General features: G+C 40.7%; 1 protein-coding gene across 1 annotated transcript; it reads right to left on the bottom strand.

The window, feature by feature from the left end:
- Nucleotides 1-3,716: 3,716 nt before the first annotated feature.
- LOC306734224 (L-amino-acid oxidase-like) lies at nt 3,717-12,390 on the bottom strand. Its single transcript, XM_079215566.1, has 7 exons — nt 12,241-12,390; nt 7,509-7,732; nt 7,098-7,210; nt 6,819-7,020; nt 6,500-6,568; nt 6,069-6,202; nt 3,717-5,378 (listed from the first exon to the last, which is right to left on the bottom strand). The coding sequence occupies exons 1-7, from the start codon at nt 12,269-12,271 to the stop codon at nt 4,589-4,591; spliced, it is 1,563 nt and encodes a 520-aa protein (XP_079071692.1). The 5' UTR covers nt 12,272-12,390; the 3' UTR covers nt 3,717-4,588.
- Nucleotides 12,391-19,581: the final 7,191 nt, after the last annotated feature.

Genomic DNA, 19,581 nt, shown 5'->3' with positions numbered 1-19,581 from the left:
ACTCCTTCTACAACAACTACTCCTTCTACAACAACTACTCCATCCACATCAACTACTCCTACAACAACTACTCCTTCTACAACAACTACTCCTTCTACAACAACTACTCCTTCTACAACAACTACTCCATCCACAACAACTACTCCTTCTACAACAACTACTCCTTCTACAACAACTACTCCATCCACAACAACTACTCCTTCTACAACAACTACTCCTTCTACAACAACTACTCCATCCACAACAACTACTCCTTCTACAACAACTACTCCTTCTACAACAACTACTCCTTCTACAACAACTACTCCATCCACAACAACTACTCCTTCTACAACAACTACTCCTTCTACAACAACTACTCCTTCTACAACAACTACTCCTTCTACAACAACTACTCCATCCACAACAACTACTCCTTCTACAACAACTACTCCTTCTACAACAACTACTCCTTCTACAACAACTACTCCATCCACAACAACTACTCCTTCTGCAACAACTACTCCTTCTACAACAACTACTCCATCCACAACAACTACTCCTTCTACAACAACTACTCCTTCTACAACAACTACTCCTTCTACAACAACTACTCCTTCTACAACAACTACTCCATCCACAACAACTACTCCTTCTACAACAACTACTCCTTCTACAACAACTACTCCTTCTACAACAACTACTCCATCCACATCAACTACTCCTACAACAACTACTCCTTCTACAACAACTACTCCTTCTACAACAACTACTCCATCCACAACAACTACTCCTTCTACAACAACTACTCCTTCTACAACAACTACTCCATCCACAACAACTACTCCTTCTACAACAACTACTCCTTCTACAACAACTACTCCATCCACAACAACTACTCCTTCTACAACAACTACTCCTTCTACAACAACTACTCCTTCTACAACAACTACTCCTTCTACAACAACTACTCCATCCACAACAACTACTCCTTCTACAACAACTACTCCTTCTACAACAACTACTCCTTCTACAACAACTACTCCTTCTACAACAACTACTCCATCCACAACAACTACTCCTTCTACAACAACTACTCCTTCTACAACAACTACTCCTTCTACAACAACTACTCCATCCACAACAACTACTCCTTCTGCAACAACTACTCCTTCTACAACAACTACTCCATCCACAACAACTACTCCTTCTACAACAACTACTCCTTCTACAACAACTACTCCTTCTACAACAACTACTACTTCTACAACAACTACTCCTTCTACAACAACTACTCCATCCACAACAACTACTCCATCCACAGCGATCCCTACACCAACTACAACTGTTTCTTCTGCGCTAACTACACCACCATTAACTACACCTCAAGACCCAACAGCTTACCCAACACCTGTAGCAAACGTCTCAAACACAAGTGAGTATGACAAATGGTGATGTATATTATGTAATCATCTCTTAACGTCCATAATAGCTAAGGATGGGAGCCGCCTCACAGGGAGGTCCTGGGTCACATGGGCCTGGCCGGGCTCCTTCACATGTTAACTATCTTTTGGTATGATATGACCAAGCCACAGCTTTCAGAAAAAAAGGCTTCCTTAAGTGTATGGCAACTCCATGAGCACGTTGCGGGGAAGAGTGTGGACTCTGACCGGACGTCATGCAATGTGAGAACAAGACCATGCCTCTGTGCTGTATAACTCAGCTTCAGCACCCCCTTGCCTGCATTGTAATGTTTGGACACTGTGCTTCTAGTTGTAGCTCTGAAAATGAGACTTTCGTCTTCGTCTCCACTGTCTGAGGACGACATCAAGAGTACCGTCATACAACAGGTCAGCCTTTTCTTATCTCACCAGAAATCAAATCATCAGATAACTGCACCTGCTGTGGTGCCAAAATCAGCTGTTATACAGCAGGCGTAGGTACACAATCCACAGCCCGCCACTGGTTAACAGCAATTTGTTTTGCATTGGGAGGGGCTTAACGTTACACAGCATTGATGTAGCAACCAACGTCCTTAGAATCCACGCCTATGAGCCTCCAGACGCACCGTTGTCAGGAGAAAACACAAGTTGTTTGAAACGGAGCGCACTATACAAGTGATGGCGTTACAACGAGCACCAGCTGTTGCTCTCACTGAGACGACTGGGACCGTAGCTTTAGCCGTTAAACGGCGCACTATGAAACTTCCGTTTCAACACCGTTTTTCACCTTTAAAATAAAAGCACCTTATCTCAAAACCGGAAACCAGATACATTTTGCTTACAGCAGACAAAAAATATGCAACAAAAAACACAAAATTGATTGACAAACTACTGAACAGACTGTTTATGTTGTTCCCTGATAAAAGATAATGTTTCTTCTGTTACCTATTCAGAAAAAAAAAACTGATTTATATACTGTTGTTAAGTTGCTGGTTCTCCGAGAGGGTCTGTTATATTGTTCTGACAACATTACTTTAAAATAAAAGTGTGCAATACACTAGTTTTTCATTCATTATTGAATTTTGTGCATAATGTGATTAATTGCTGTTAATCGCAGAAAAATCATGCGATTAATCAGTTAAATCTTTTCATCTTTGCCCAGCACTAGTTACAAGTGTTACAATAAATACCTCTAATGATTCAGAAATACATTAAAACAATTGCAGATATACCTCTTTACTCTGAACCATCTGATAAGGAAGTGATCGTATCTCAGCACCACTGTTGCATTTTCCTCTCCAGATAAGAGATGAACTGGTGAGACAAGGGTTGCCATCAGACACGACTGTACGCCTCATCAGAAGTGTGTCATCAACTTTTACAACTGTTGTTTCAATGTGAAAATATATGAATCCCTGAAGGGACATTTTGGTTTCAGCAACTTTACTTTTACTGTTAAACAAACATAATATATAATCTTCTTAGATTAATGTAATTTATCCTTTAGTGGAAAAGGAAACATTGCACAGGAAATTAGCAGTCATTATATTTAAAATGTTTGCAATGTTTTAAATAAATGGGGTTGATTTGATCACCTGTTGTGTGCAAATAATTAACTGTTGTAGTGTGTGGTTAAGTGTTTCTCCTGCCTTTGATTTTTTCTCTCATGTGTATTTGTTATTTGTCTCTAAATAATAAAGCCAACTTGCAAATTATATTTAAAGGTTTCAGTGTAACTAATCATCAGGCAATATGCTGGAGGATAGCAGGTTGGATATGATATCATTGCATAAAATATAGGAACAAGACTATAATGCTGTGTGCCGATGGACACTTGCTTCTCTCGACACAATTTCGGAGCAAGAGCTCCAACATTTCTGACCAGAGTCCACTTCAACTTCAGCAACAGCGAGGTAACACAGCTCATTATTATTCCTTCATATTTCCTTTTTGCCAGGCATTTTGCAAATGTACATTAATTACAGACAGCACAGTCTTCTCAAGTAAAGTTACTGTGTAACGCTACGTTACTTTAAGAGGGAAGTAGAGACACTTTCCTGCACTAGTAAGCTAACGTTAGTGTTACTAATATTACTAAAATATAGTATTTGCAATTTAAGTTGTGATATAAACTATTTGGCTTCATATAGTTGATAAATGCCATGTGTTTAGTGTAACTTCCCTCAAAGAAATTGGATGCAACTCACATGCACTCAAACTAGTAATAGTAAGTGTTGTACACTATTGAACCAGTAGGCACAATCTATACAACTTATTAAGGTAAATGACTCATGCTCACAATTTTGGAACACATTTATTATCTTTACAGGATGTAAAAAATAATACAGTATTGTTTCAAATAAAACATATTTAGTACATCCACATGTACCTGTAATGTAATTAAAACTCATTAAGCATAATTAGCTCATTTAGATCAATTGCCTGACAACTTAAACTATGTATTTGCCCCCAACTAATAGCAACCAAAGCTGGACAAAATTGCTGAACATGCAGAAATGAGGATTGAGAAGAAAAGGATAACAGTAACTAATTTCTGTGCACTAATTAAGTAATTGACAGGATAGACCGCTAATTTGAGTTTACAAGTCACTCATTTGAGAGGACATATCTGCAAAAACTCATACGAGAGCTCAAACCACAGATCTGGGCCGACCAAATATCATAAGCAAGCAGAAATTAATACTTTAGAGTGTAAAATGCCTGACAAATCAACCTGTTCGAAGTTACAAATGTGAGTGTTTCTTGTTAAATGAGCTGAGTTTTTTAGATTTTTGTATGGACCATTACTTCATCCAATCAACAAAATTAAAGTTGTCTAAATGGGAGCCGATTGCTGTGGTTTGGTTTTTGAAGATCATGTCTGTTGTTTTTTGTCTGTGTTTTGCGAGTCTTTGCATCCTGATTTGAATTACTTTGAAAATGTTCAAGATCCTTACATATGCAGCACATGAAGTTATGTTAATTGTCAAATAGCTTATGAAGGTCAGCTGTGACCCTCAATCCTGAAGATATAAAAACCAAGCAAAAGTGCAACACTTCTTTGTAATGTTTCTCATCTTTACTTTCTGAACTGCGCAAACATTTTACCAGAACATTTCATTACTGCTATATTAAACAGATATTCCCTAGAAAGTAGATTTAAAGCCCTAGAACTCGTCATGTTGAGTTCTAGCGGCCTCTTGGTTAATGTTGGTAGCAGCTCTGATTGCAGATTTCATGGATGTCTCGATCCAAGCGTGAGGGAAGGCTGTGTGTTCCCCAGCAAAGTGCACCCTGCCTTCACTCTTGAAGAGCTCTTCAGCGTACTCTACATGCTGGTGGGGCGTGAAGAGAGCGAAGGCTCCCAAGCTGTGAGGATCCTGGCTCCACTTCTTCACCACCACTCCTGTGCAGAGAGACTTGACGTGATCCCCATGGATCTTTGCCACATCTCTCAGAGCCATCTCTTTAAGATCTTCATCGCTCACTCCTAAGAAGAGGAGGGAGTCGTCAGACCAGGTGTAGGAAGCCAGGAGGACGCCAATGGTCTCATTTTTCAGGAAATTGTTGGTGGGGTAGTAGATGTAACGTGAGGGCCCGTCAGTGATGCTCTTTCCCCCTTTGATGCCGTCCTTCTCCCAGAACCTCTCACTAAAGGTAAGGAGGATTTTAGTGGAGCTGTCGTAGTGGGCTGCCCTCAGTGCCTCCATCTTTTTAACGGGGAGTGGTGGATCAAAGTCCATGAAGAGGGCAGCTTTGGTTGTGGTTGTTACCAGAACTCTGTCGGCTGAAATGTCTTTCAAAGAGGGCGGTTGGCCTGTCTCATACGAAACAGTCACACCTTCCTCTGACTGCTTGATGAGCTTGACCTTGGAGTTGAGGATAATAGGGGTCACCTTGAGGTCATTACCAAGAGCTGTGGGGAGAAGGTCCGACCCACCAGTCACTTCTGAGTATCTTAAAAACAGAAAGACAAACAGATACTCTTATTGAATACATTCTAGTAGAGCGACTTGCAGATTTGCAATATGTTCATGTGCTGTGTTTTAGCAACCACATTTATAGTTCAATATTGAGATGATTATTAACTGTTTGAAAGATGCAGACTGGGAGAGATTCGTTCTAGGCGGCCAACATCAGAATCAAGGTTTGATTTATAACTGGAAGCCATTGTCTATAATACAACAAATCTAAGACAGACTAACAAACTAACATTAATCAAATTAGCCGAACGTTTGGCCTTCCTTTCGTACATTTCCTGCTCAGCTCCAACAAAGTCAACAATCTGCTGGTGAACACTGTGGAGCATTTAGCATTAAAAGAGCTGGATATATTGGTGGAAATCACGAGGCAATTGTTTCTCAACAAGCTCGCCATAACAACTTTATATGGTCTAACTATGTAAACGCTGTTTGCAGAACAGAAGTGGTAAAAAGTCAAAATGTACTTTGATGCTACATGTCCACCATGGAATTACATTGACTTAGTTCAAATCATTCACAAGTTATTGGTTTCCTCATGAAATAAGTTAACAGCTGATGTACATTATATATATATATATATAGGGGATTTAACAATTTTTATTCTACTGTTCAAAAATGTTTTTCCCATATTGAGTAGTTGACAGTGTGGGATGTTGGGCCTCACTTCACGTCATCATTGACATCAGCCTGGTCATAGATCATCTCGCTCAGCGCCGTGTACATGAGGCTCTGTTCATTCAGCAGGTCACCAATCATCCTCACTGCTTCTGAACTCAGACCTTCTTCTACCAGGTAGTCCTGTGAAATGAACAAATGTCATGCAGTCAAAACCAAAAGGCTTAAAATGTGTCAAAAATATGTCTACTTAACGATTTTCTGTCGTGACGTTTTTATACATTAGTAATCATATATTTATGGAAACATTAAGGATGGAGAACCTGTTCTCCAAACACACGCTGAAGCCACGTTTTTCTCCTAAACATTAACTGCCCGTTTCAAACCAATAGTATGGTTGTGATTCACATCATTTATTTTACTCATAGTTTCATGGCGTCATTTTACTCATAGTTTTCATGGCGTCACATTGTGTTTTACCTTCACAGAATAACCACTGTATTTTGCCAGTGCATCCTCGCAACTGTTTTCCATCACAAAATCTTTCACCTGCAAAAAAAGCAAAGGAAAAAGATCACCTGCATTGATGAAGTCAGTTGAATCATCTATTGAAAGGTAGGTAAAGTGCAAAAGCTTGTCAAGCTGTGCAAGGGAATTAATAACCAAAGGTCAATGTGTGAACTTGTGCAACTTTCTTGTGCTGACAATTCACTTCATGTGTCCGAATGGCTAAAGCAGCAGGTTTGTGGTTTTCAGTGAAGACCTTTGGACTCCATCTTTCCTTCTTTCTCTTACGTACCGTCTTCAAAGCTTCTTCTAGCAGTTGGTCGGCTGATTTCCCTTTTTCCTCTACCGTCACGTTGTAATTGAGGATATCAGGATTGTTTTTCACTTTCTCCGTCTTCGCCAGCACCCCATTGACAAAGTAAAAGGTCTCGGGGTCATCCATGATGAATTCATTCAGTTCGACCTTCAGCGTTGCAGCAAACCAGTGGACCATTCTGTTGACAGAGTTAGCTTTTAACAATCATGTCAGTCTGAGAGGGTCAATAATTTGATTGGAGTTACATAAACTCACTTGTGGGAACTTGGGATCCTCATAGCTCCCAGTTCAGCATACCAGTTTTCTTCCTCATTCCTGTAGGTCTCCACTCGTCCTCCAACACGACCGCTAGCCTCTAATATGGTCACCTTGTTGAACAGATTCATACGAATAGATGAATACACGCAAGTCCATTATTGTAATGTTTCAAAGGTCATAGATGATCAAAACGAACTAGCTGGAGTGTCTTTTGATATTCACTGCCCATACTACGTACACTAAATACATGTGAATGCAATGCAAACTCATTGCAAATGATCACAAACTAACCCGATCAAAGGGGGTCGGAGGAGCTGAGGAGAGACCCTGCAGGTTAATCAACTGGCCCTTTTCGTTGTCCAGTGGTTTTATAATAACATGTGTAGCACATGAGCCTGAAGCGCGTACCTGGTGTCCTGCTTGTTCCAGGAGCCAAGCAGCCGTCAGTCCAGCCATGCCAGCTCCGACGATAACAACATGATGGGATGTATCTATGGAAGGGAGGCCGTTCTCTAGAGTGTCCAGGAGCACTTGGTAGTCATCGTCCTTCAGACACATAGCCAGATGTTCCTTCGGGCTGACACCAGCAGCATGGCCGGGGTACCGCATGAGAAACAGCACACTGACAGCAACTGAAAAACACATTGAGAGTGAAACACACAGAACTCCATCATGAGCGATATTTCCCCCTCTTTGAGGTTTGATTGAGCAGACTGGATCGTTATATTGCAGCACGGAGAGATTCTATGATGCCGTCTTCATAGTTTGCTTGTTTTTCCATATGTTTGACATTTTGAACTTGATATTGTTAGATTTACCACGATTATTCCATCTTTGAGAAAACTACAGATTCCCAGATTCCCTCGCAGTTGGGCAATATCTATGGTAATGTCAGTTCTCCAATCAATTGCGACTGTCTGACGATCAGTGGTTTGATTCCCGGTTGAGCAATTTCTTTCTGCAATTTTAACAACGTAAGAAAAATTTAAATATTCCATATTTTAAAGCATCAATCTGATGCATTTTGAGATGTCACTGGGTCTAACATTTACAGTCAGACCTGCAAACTCATGAGGGGTGAAAAAGGTGACACCAGCGGGGCGGGGGGGGGGCAGTGACGGGCGAGTCAGTGCCGAACAGCGTCACTCGTCGAGAAGCTGTCAAACTATGATCATTATGGGTTTTAATTCTTCTTTTGTCAATACCCAAGTGTACATATATATACATACAGATATATATATATACATACATATATACATACAAACATATATATATATATATATATATATATATATATATATATATATATATATATATATATATATATACATACATAACACACACACACTACCGTTCAAAAGTTTGGGGTCACCCAGACAAATGTTCAGCAATTTCTCGCATGGAATAGCCTTCATCTCTAAGAACAAGAACAGAGAGTATAATGGAACCCACACATGTGATGCTATGCATAGGAAGGCCAGTTGTAAAGCTTCTCTCACCAGCATAACTGTTTTAAGTTGTGCTAACATAATTGCACAAGGGTTTACTAATCATCCATTAGTCTTCTATGATGAGCAAACACAATGTACCATTAGAACACTGAGTGATAGTTGCTGGAAATGGGCCTCTATACGCCTATGTAGATATTTCATTAAAAACCAGACGTTTCCACCTAGAATAGTCATTTACCACATTAACAATGTAGAGTGTATTTCTGATTAATTTAATGTAATCTTCATTGAAAAAAACAGTGCTTTTCTCTGAAAAATAAGGAAATTGCTAAGTGACCCCAAACTTTTGAACGGTAGTGTGTGTGTGTATATATATATTTTGTAGACTTAATACTTACAATATGCAATACTGCTGTACTATACTGAATATTGTTTTGCTACTACTACATTTTACTTCGTAATATTACACTTATATGCCATAACATGTATAATGTACCAGCCTTTTTATTTGACCATATTATGTCATACTGTTACACCACTTTACTTTGAGGAGACATCACTGTTAGTCTAGAACACTGAATAATGTTTCCACCAGTAAACCTGAACATGCACACCTCTCTCTGTGTGACAGCGATTATAACCGCATCACTATATAGATTATAATTAACTAGAGGATACACTTTTTTCTACACGTAGATGTTAAACCCTTAACTATAAACAGTAGCCCGGCCACCCTACGGCGGGAACTCATTTAGTTTTTTTTATTAAAATAAAAGTTGGATAAAATCTCCCTTGTCCTCTCCTTATATGTAGTCAGGTGTCGGTAGGTAGAACTTATATGTAGTGAGGTGTCGTCGGTAGAACTTATATGTAGTCAGGTGTCGGTAGGTAGAACTTATATGTAGTGAGGTGTCGGTAGGTAGAACTTATATGTAGTGAGGTGTCGGTAGGTAGAACTTATATGTAGTGAGGTGTCGGTAGGTAGAACTTATATGTAGTCAGGTGTCAGTAGGTAGAACTTATATGTAGTCAGGTGTCAGTAGGTAGAACTGCAGCGCCGCTGACTCGCCGCTCTCCTGGTTGACGTCACACGCTGCCACGGACTCTCCGCTGCCAGTATTCTCACTTGCTGTCTCTCCAACAACGTTAGCTAACGTGTTAGCTAGCTGACTAGCTTCGAATAAAAAACTGGTGGGAGGGAAATGAAGCCGCTGTAGACATCTTAACGCTGATTGGCCAAGACTCGACACGTCAAAGATCTTCTATTGCTAAGATGATCACGACCTCAGGTTTTTTTTTTCCGTGTCCCACTCCAATCTCAGAAACGGCGGACAGTTGACCCCCCCCCCCCCTCTCTCCCAAAAACTCTTCGGATCTACGTGATTCACATGGATGACATATTTTGGTTTCAAAACGGCGAATTTCGCTGAAAGGTGATGGATTTTCATGTCTGCCTATGGTTAAGAATCACTGCCCTATAGCTCACACTACAAATTAATAAAATGGAAGTGAAACCATTGACTATTTTTATTTCCCCGTGCAATCAGTACCATATTACATAGGTTCTCTCTTTTTTCAAGTAAACATCTTACAATTCCTAATAGGATATTATTCAGAAATTACAGACTTGTTAAATAAACTGTTAACATGCATTTCACCAAGCAAAGCAAATTCTTTATTCATCACATAAAAGGTCTACAAACTACTAAAGAAAGAAAGTAAAAAAGAAAATAAATTATCTTAATTACGCATTATGAAATCCACAATGGTGTCACTTTTCTATTTTGGACCACGGTCATACATTATCACATTAAGACTCAACAAGGTGAGTCACGAATGAAGCTGATCTGATGTCCTTAGAGGACTAACATTTCAAAAACTGCCATGAAATTAAACATGAATATTGTTTTCTGAGTTCATTCTTCTGCTTGGTGACACAGTTTTCTTTAAGCTTAGTATAAGAGCTCAGAGGTCACAGGGGGTCAGGTCTTTATGCTGCATTAGACATTATCCTACTCAAACCACTTTCCAAATAATCTGGGTTCGGCACATAGCGGTAACTTTGATTATTGTTTTGTACTTATGATCTTATGAACACATATACGACCCAAGAAATGATAAAAGTAAAACAGACACGAAAACAAAAGGGACATAAACTGAGCAGAATAACAGGTTTAGACTGAAGAGTGTGTGTGTGTGTCTGTGCATGTGTGTGTGTGATAAGGAGTGTCGATTAAGGTGAGGTCGTAATATGGGATGTATTTCAATCTACAAATTAATACACAAATACAGTACATATATATATATATCATATATAAATATCTCTATAGATACATTTATACACATATACATAAGAAAAAGAACAAGAAGAACAAAATCATATTGTAGCAAAAGAATAATAACAATTCAAGGAGAAGCAATTACAAATTAATAAACAATCAAAAGACACATAATTTAGTTAATTGATTAATAATTCTTTAAATATGGCATTATTGTGTATACATGTGTGTGCAGGGGATGTATTTCAATCTAAACACTAATACAGTACATGTACACATATATCACTGTAGATATAAATAAGAAAAAAAGCAAGAAGAACAAAATTCAAATCGGTGACAGTGTCAGGGGTGTAGGCACCAGAACATCAAAAGAATGGCCCAAGGGCAAATATTTATGTTTTGGGCTTGCACTAACTTGTTGAGCTGCTGGGTGAAAAATTGAGCAATATCTTAGTTGTTAAGAAACACTGAATGATGCAGAACAAACATCTAAACGAGTGCAGCTGCAGACGTTAATGAGACTTTGGGACTAAAAAGGGTGCTCTGGTGTCGAGTAATATGGGATGTATTTTAATCAACACAACAATACACAAATACAGTAAATGTACACAAATATCCCGATTGACATACATTTATACATGTATACATAAGAAGAAAAAAAATCGTAAGAAAAGAAGAATAATAATGATTCAAGGAGAAGCCATTATAAATTAATACATAATACGTGTGTGTGGGAAGGAGCGGGGGGGTAGGGGGTGTGGGGGGGGTTAAATCTACACATTAATACACAAATGCAGTACATGTACACTAATATCTCTACACATGTCGATGACCAAAGTGCAAAATCTCCTATCTGCATCTTAATGTTTTTTTCTTTTCTTTTGTATTGTTTTTCTTATTATGTATTGGGTATCCTTAACAATAAGCATTCTGCAAGTAAACAAGTTTTTTTTTGTATTCCCCAAAAAGTAAATTTTTCAGATAGGAGGTTTTGCTCTTTGGCCATCGATATGTATTCATACACAAAAAAAACAAGAAGAACTAAATCCAATCGTAAGAATGTAATGGGGACTTTGGAAGGGGTCGGGCAGAAGAATGGCCCAAAGCCCTGAAGAGCTGGAATCCCAGACATTACGTCGCAGTATCTTCAAATAATGATTTCAGATGAATTATTGATGAATGATACAAAATAATTCACATCAAATTCGAGAAACCGTCAAGCCTCCACCAGTCTGTATAATTTTGTAAAAAAAAGAAAGTAAACTAGGCAGAGGGGGCAGCTGATAGCTTAGGTAAGATTTTGAATTTGCGTACAATCTTTGGAATGAAAAGATTCATTGAGACGACGTGTCGAAACAAAAGAGAATATTATATTATATATAGAGCACCATATTGCTGCAACGTACTCACATAATTTCCAGGTCACCACACGTGGTTCCATCTCCGTTCGGAAGCGCGTCAGTGGCCAGAGGAAGAGGAACAGCAACAGCCTTCTGCTCGGTTTCCAGAGCTGCCGGGTTTTATTTAATGTTGGTTGATCCCTCTTGTTTGGATGACAGGCGACTCCAAAGCTTTGGCTCACAAGATCTCCGTGGCTGCTTTTATGTTTGCCGATCGCGTGTTGTCACATGGCTCCCAATACCAATAGTAGAGGATCTGTGGTGAGGGGAACGTTCTCCTGGCACATACATTTATTTTTGTTCTCGCACAAACTTGTTTCACTGGTTTACTGGTTTTGTTCAGTTTCACTGGGCACGCACAGCACTGGATAATTACTATAAGGATTAATTATTGACTTGTATACAGAGTCAAAATACAGGTTTAGCAAGGCGGTGTGAGATGCTAAACGACTGTACTCTGAGAAACTGCAACAACAGCTATCAGCAAGTGACTCTGCTTCTGTCTGGAGAGGGCTCAGGCAGATTACCAGCTACAAGCCGAAAACTCCCCACGCCATGAACGACCTCTGTCTAGCAGATGAGTTGAACGAGTTCTACTGTCACTTTGATAGACATGGAGCAGTCCTGACGCCATCCCCCACAGGCCCATCAGCCAGCCACAAACCATCAGCCCACCCCTGATCATGACCCACTCCTGGTCCTGTCCCACCTCAAATCCCTGACTGACCCACTCCTGGTCCTGTCCCACCTCAAATCCCTGACTGACCCACTCCTGGTCCCTCTGCAGTTCACCTACAGGGCCAACAGGTCTGTAGACGATGCAGTCAACATGGCCCTCCACTACATCCTCCAGCATCTGGACTCCAGGAACCTACGCCAGGATCCTGTTCGTGGACTTCAGCTCTGCCTTCAACACCATCACCCGTCTCTGCTGCAGGACAAGCTCTCCCAGCTGCACGTGCCCAACTCCACCTGCAGGTGGATCACAGACTTCCTGAATGACAGGAAGCAGCACGTGAAGCTGGGGAAACACGTCTCAGGCTCTCGGACCATCAGCACCGGTTCCCCCCAAGGCTGCGTTCTTTCCCCGCTGCTCTTCTCCCTGTACACCAACAGCTGCACCTCCAGTCACCAGTCCGTCAAGCTCCTGAAGTTCATGGATGACACCACCCTCACTGGACTCATCTCTGGTGGGGACGAGTCTGCCTACAGGTGGGAGACTGACCACCTGGTGACCTGGTGCAGCCAGAACAACCTGGAGCTCAACGCCCTGAAGACAGTGGAGATGGTTGTGGACTTCAGAAAGAATGCAGCCCCACCCCCCCTCTCATCCTGTGTGACTCCCCCGTCGACGCTGTGGAGTCCTTCCTCTTCCTGGGCTCCATCATTTCCCAGGACCTCAAGTGGGAGCTGAACATCAGTTCCATCACAAAGAAGGCCCAGCAGAGGATGTTCTTCCTGAGGCAGCTGAGGAAATTCAACCTGCCAAAGAAAATGATGGTGCAGTTCTACACTGCCATCGTTGAGTCCATCCTCTGCTCCTCCATCACCCTCCGGTACGCTGCAGCCACTGCCAAGGACAAGGCCAGGCTACAGTACATCATCCGCTCTGCGCAGAGGGTGATTGGCTGCAATTTGCCATCCCTCCAGGTCCTGTCCACTTCCAGGACACTGAAGCGGGCAAGAAGGATCGCAGCTGACCCCTCTCACCCTGGACACAACCTGTTCGTGTCCCTCCCCTCTGGCAGGAGGTTGAGGTCCATCAGGACTAAGACCTCACGCCACACTAACTGTTTCTTCCCGACGGCCCATCAACAGAGCCCGGGTTCCCCACTGACTGACTCTACCATCACAGGACTATTCTCGGACAATTCTTTCGGACCATTTATTTGTATTCCTTTCTCTCCTCTTACCGGTCACTCCACTGCACAATTAATATTTAAACACTCATGTCACATACACTTAACTTTAACATACACTTATATTAATGTTATCTGTTGTCTGAGCACTTTATCCTTATCTGATTTAGACATCATTGCACTGTTGCTGTCGTTGATTGTTGTTTGTCTCGCATAATGTCTAACGTATGCATCTTCCGCCTAACTAAATTCCTCGTTTGTGCAAACATTCCTGGCAATAAACGGTTTCTGATTCTGATTAATGATTCACATACTTCATATGTCAAGGAGGACGTGGTGAGACAGACACTCAGATGCAGAGGAACACGACTGGAGGCACGTTAGGTGAAAAAATCAAAAAGGTCCTTTACTAGTCAAAGTGAAAACACAAGGAAAACCAAACGTATTCAGAAAACTGATACGACAAGGGCTTGAAGGAGATGCACACATACGAGGATACAAAGACAAGCTGGCAGGGGACAAGGGAAAGCGGGGGAGTATATATATATGAGAGGAAACACAGGTGTAAAACAATCAGAGGACACACATGGGAGTGGCTGAGTGCAGGTGAAGGGAATGGCACAATCAGGAAACACACATACACAATTAACAGAGTGTTACATCATATACCCAACAATGTTCTAGTTTCACAACATTTCTTGACATCACGTTGTGTTTTACCTTCACAGAATAGTCAGTCACGTGGGCAACCGATAGTACATTGCAAACAACCAGTGGCGGGCCGTCAGGGCCTTCTAAGCCTAAACATAATGACAAAGTAATAGCTATTTTATAAAAAAAAATTGTTTAAATATATGTTTTTCACAAATACATTTCATGTATTATAATTATTTTTCCCTATTAGCTTATTTTCTCATTGCACACCTCGTGTGTTCCTCTGTTGCCTTCAGCTTGAGCTCATGGCGCTGCGAGGCCGCTGGTTAACAGCGCTCATCCAATCACATTTCACTTCTGTTTCTCTATGGAATTAGAGAGCTGATTAAACTATGTGAGAAGGCATTCTAGAATCTGTTCTGCCACACGGCCAACGTGCGCTGCGATTGGTCAGTGTGTCGGTACACACCCTGGAACTGAAGCGCACAGATAAACTGAACAAGCGCATCGCTGAACTTTTTTTTAAGGAGAGCGGATGGACTTTGTCTTTAATGAACAGCATCTGGTAAGTTTTCTGCTTTCTGTGTTTTTTTCATCTGCGGTGGCGTTGTGTTGACAAGGTCCAGGAAAAAAGTTAGAGCATTTTGGCTCTCAGCAGATCTAAAACTACGAAAAAAGAAGAAAAAAGAAAAAAGAAATTTGCATTTCGGCACATTTGCGCATATTTTCGCGCATCTGTGACATTTGAATTTGTTCATGTAACAAACCTTATATTTCACTTGTATATGACTTATGGCGTTCAATAAACTTGTATCAGTGTGGATTTATGGGGGAAATGCATTTTCAAAAAAAACAATCGCTGACTCAGCGATTTATGTTGCTGTGTTCTTTGGTTCATATCTCGGTGATCCTTTGCAGCAGAGGGATTTGGTGAATATATATGGAATCTGTGTGAAATTGTCTTGCTTTTTGCCATTTGGTTTCTTCTGATAGCACCAAGCTACGGGTTGCTAGTTCCGGAAACATGCAGAGTGGGCTGACTCGACAAAATTATGTTTTTTTAATAATTATTTTAGTTGGTGTTTGAGTTGTGTTGAAATGGCTGACTAATTATTGTAGCCCAGGTTCTCATGTTTAATTTGATGTGTAGCATCAATATATTTGTTCATGATTATTGTAATGTTTTACACAGTTTAACTAAAATGTCTAAAAAAGGACCTATATGGGTCCATTCGGGGCTTAAAGTTTTAACACAGGATTAAGGTGAGTTAAAAACTATTGTATTTTTCACGTGATTGTGCTGCTGGGAGGTGAGAGCTCAGAAACCCCAGCACTGTGATTTGAATATCATAATAACAATCAGTCTGTCAACTAATCTGAAGGATTTGTAGAGATTGCACAACAAAAACACAGTGAATTATTGTGACATGTAGTCCTTTATTTAATTACAAGTATACATCCTCATATCATTATTATGCTACTTCAAACTACATTTATTCGGTGTGGCGATGCCCAACAAGGCTGTAAAGGCTTGTGCAGCAAGCACACTGGCTGTAATAATAATCATAATCTCGTACAAATGTTTGGAACGTAACTCCTCACACAGCGTTGCCAGCACATGCGTCAAACTACACGAAAACCTGCAGCCTGATCGTGAATCATATGCTATGACTTATCTAAGAGATTCGGCGGCCTGTTTCGTCAAAAAATGCGCAAAACGGAAATTGTCCCATTCACTTGAATAAGTTTTTGGCATGAAGAGAGCGAAAAAAACACTAATCTTTGTGCCCATACTTTAACGTAGAAGAATTATTTTAAGTTTGAAACGTTAATAAAACTCTGGACTATATTTGGCCAAATGGGCATTTTGATAGCTATCACAGTTTATAAGTTATCGTTGTTAAAGTTTAGGAACATTTTGGGAACGTTTCTGAGTTTGTAATGGGTGTGCGTTGCGCAGCTCAGAGCATGTGATGTCAGCAGAATCTTGTGAAAAAAAATTCTTATTTTGCCTTCAGTCCCAAAATGTTCTTCATACACCATTATTGGATGAACGTAGGAAATATTGTGCTCGTCGTACACGTGTGTTGATGGAATCCAACAGACTTGTCAAAGAGCCTGAATGCAACATGAACTCCAACCAACTTTTCTATGTAAAATCTGACCACAGTTTTCTCTCATGAAGCCAACGGGAGCACTTTCTGATCTGCCCTGAAGATTTCTAAACCCCACAAAAATGTAAAAACATCTACGCATTCACAAAAGTCTTCTCTCTCTTTTATATACACATTTAAATGTTGATTAAATCAACGCTTGATTAAATGACTCAGAAAATGTATTTATAAAAGTCTTAACTGAGCCAACACAGAGTGATACGAGGTATTCTTCTTGTTTCTGAAAATATTGGAACAAGTGTCTGTATGTTTTTAACCATAAGTGACTTTTTAACTGAATTGATTATACCTCATATTGTATTGTATTTTACATATTGTTTTTGTATTTGTGTTTGTTGCTATATGAACCCATGAGTCTGAAATAAAAGGAATATATATATATATATATATATATATATATATATATATATATATATATATATTATATAGCAACCACTTCAACACTAGAAACACCTTTTCCATACTCCATTTCCATTAAATAATTTAAATTTAATATAAAAAAATTGTATCCCAACTCTTTTGTTGTTTAGCACAATAATAACAACAAATATGTGATTGATACATGACTATATATAATATTCTGAATGTCTTGTATGTCATCAAAACAATCTCATACGACCACAACCCACTGTATGTCATGACAAACTGTCCATGGAGTCCAATACACTCTTGCACTCCTGTCAAATTGACTTTCTTCAAATGTGGTCCAATGCTTATCTTTAGCCACTTTTATGAGAGCAACATGATAGTCCCCCCCCCCTGTGTAGAAACATCAGAGGTAACACCAAACTGCTGGGCAGATTAAAGCAGATCATAGAAGCCGTTATCCCACAGAGGACCTCAGGGCTCAGCGGTAAGGACTGCAGAGTAACGCTGACAAGGACCCCGATGAGCCAAAACCACAGCACGCCTGTTATGGCCATGACCGTGTGGAAAGCCCTCTGCTTTGACTGGTCGACTCGCCCCTTGTTCCCGCCCACTTCCCCTGGACCCGGACGAATCAGAACACGGAGGACAGAAAAGCTGCAGAAAGTTACGATAAGTATAATTACAGGCAACATAATGAAAAGTGAGACATTCAATGAAGAAGGAAAGAGCAGTGCGGTGACAACAATCCATCCAAAGCTCAGCAGCCAAACACATCCAATGCTGATGTTTCTGATCCTGATCCCCGGACCCTTTCTTAACGCCAGGTAGGTGACGGGGTGAACCACAGCCAGGTATCGCTCCACACAGGTGAGGACGTGGAACAAGGCCTGTTCCAGGTAAGTCATGGTTTGAAGCCAGTACCCTATCCTCGCCATCTCTGGGAGATCGGTGAAGAAGCCGCAATAGAAGGAGACACAGCCGAAGCACCAGATCAGCTCGGCGGCAGCCATGTGGTAGACGAAGACGTCGGAGTCGCTCTTCGTAGCGGAAGATCGATGGCGACCCAGATACAGGACGAGGATGGAGACCGGGAGGAGGAGGGAGACTCTGGTGGAGTTGAAGGCAGCGCTGATTGAAATATTAATTGTGGATTTGGAGCAATCAAAAAGCTCTGAATCAAGGGAGGAGTTGGAGGCAGAAGAGTTGACCGACATATCTACTGTATGTGGAGGCCTGAGGAGAAGAAAGAAAAGGAACTGTGCTGTAAAACAACTTCTGAAGATTGCAATCAAACAAAACCAGTGACACAATGCCTCTTTCGATTGTTGGGACTCTTCTAATGAATTGAAAAGTTATTATTAACCGTCCTGAGGGAAATGTGAACGTCTCTAGCGAATTAGACGACAATCCAGCCAACGGTTGTTGAGACATTTCGATAAAGATCGAAATTGTCAATCTTAAGGATAACCAAAATTGGTAGGATTTGTCCTCTGGGGACCTCGGATGTTTCTACACAATTTTAAGGAATCCATCCAACAGAAGAGCCCTTATGGTTAAAAATAGGATCTGAAATTTAGCTGCAAAATACAAGTGTTGGGCATTGCTACTCAACATAGCGATATCAGCAAAAAGTACTAACAGTGCAGAATACACTAAACAGAGCTTTCTTTAGTTCATTTTGTATATAAAAACAATATAGCATAAAATATAGTCATAATGATTTGCTGCTATACTAATGCTCTGAATATTGTATACTAATTTTTTAAGTTAACAATGAAATCCCACCTTGTCAGCGGTGTTTGTTTGAACTCGTCCTGCTCCTGCGTCTCCAACTCACTGACTGGATCCTGGTCAAGGTATATATGTGCATGTCATGGAGTGTGTTATTAGTTATGTTCATGTGTCAGAGGGACGGATGGAGGCAGCAGGTGTTTTGCATGTTTTACAACACATGTATTCTGACTCTAGCCTGTCAATCAAAATAGGCAAATTTTCCTCTCGAGATTCTTCCAGCGAGCAGCACAGCTGGTGAGCTGGTGTGTTTTCAAGGTCACTTGTTATGTCACCGGTCTGCTCTCCACTCTTCTCACTCCCAACAAAAGACCAGTACACGGAATATATAATATAATCTGGAGTTGGCCGGGACACCGACGGGGAGCAGGGGGCTGGAGTTGGCAGGGGTCCCGCTCCTCGTCGTCGTCCCGGGCCGACTCCAGCCCCACGCTCACCCCCCAGTCGTAGCAGTAATATTATTGTTAGTAATATTGTGGTTGGTTCATACTGTTAGAACCCAGT

The sequence above is a fragment of the Taurulus bubalis genome (genome assembly GCF_910589615.1).
Source record: "Taurulus bubalis genome assembly, chromosome: 3".
Lineage (NCBI taxonomy): Eukaryota > Metazoa > Chordata > Actinopteri > Perciformes > Cottidae > Taurulus > Taurulus bubalis.
This window is presented reverse-complemented; position numbering and strand designations above follow the sequence as displayed.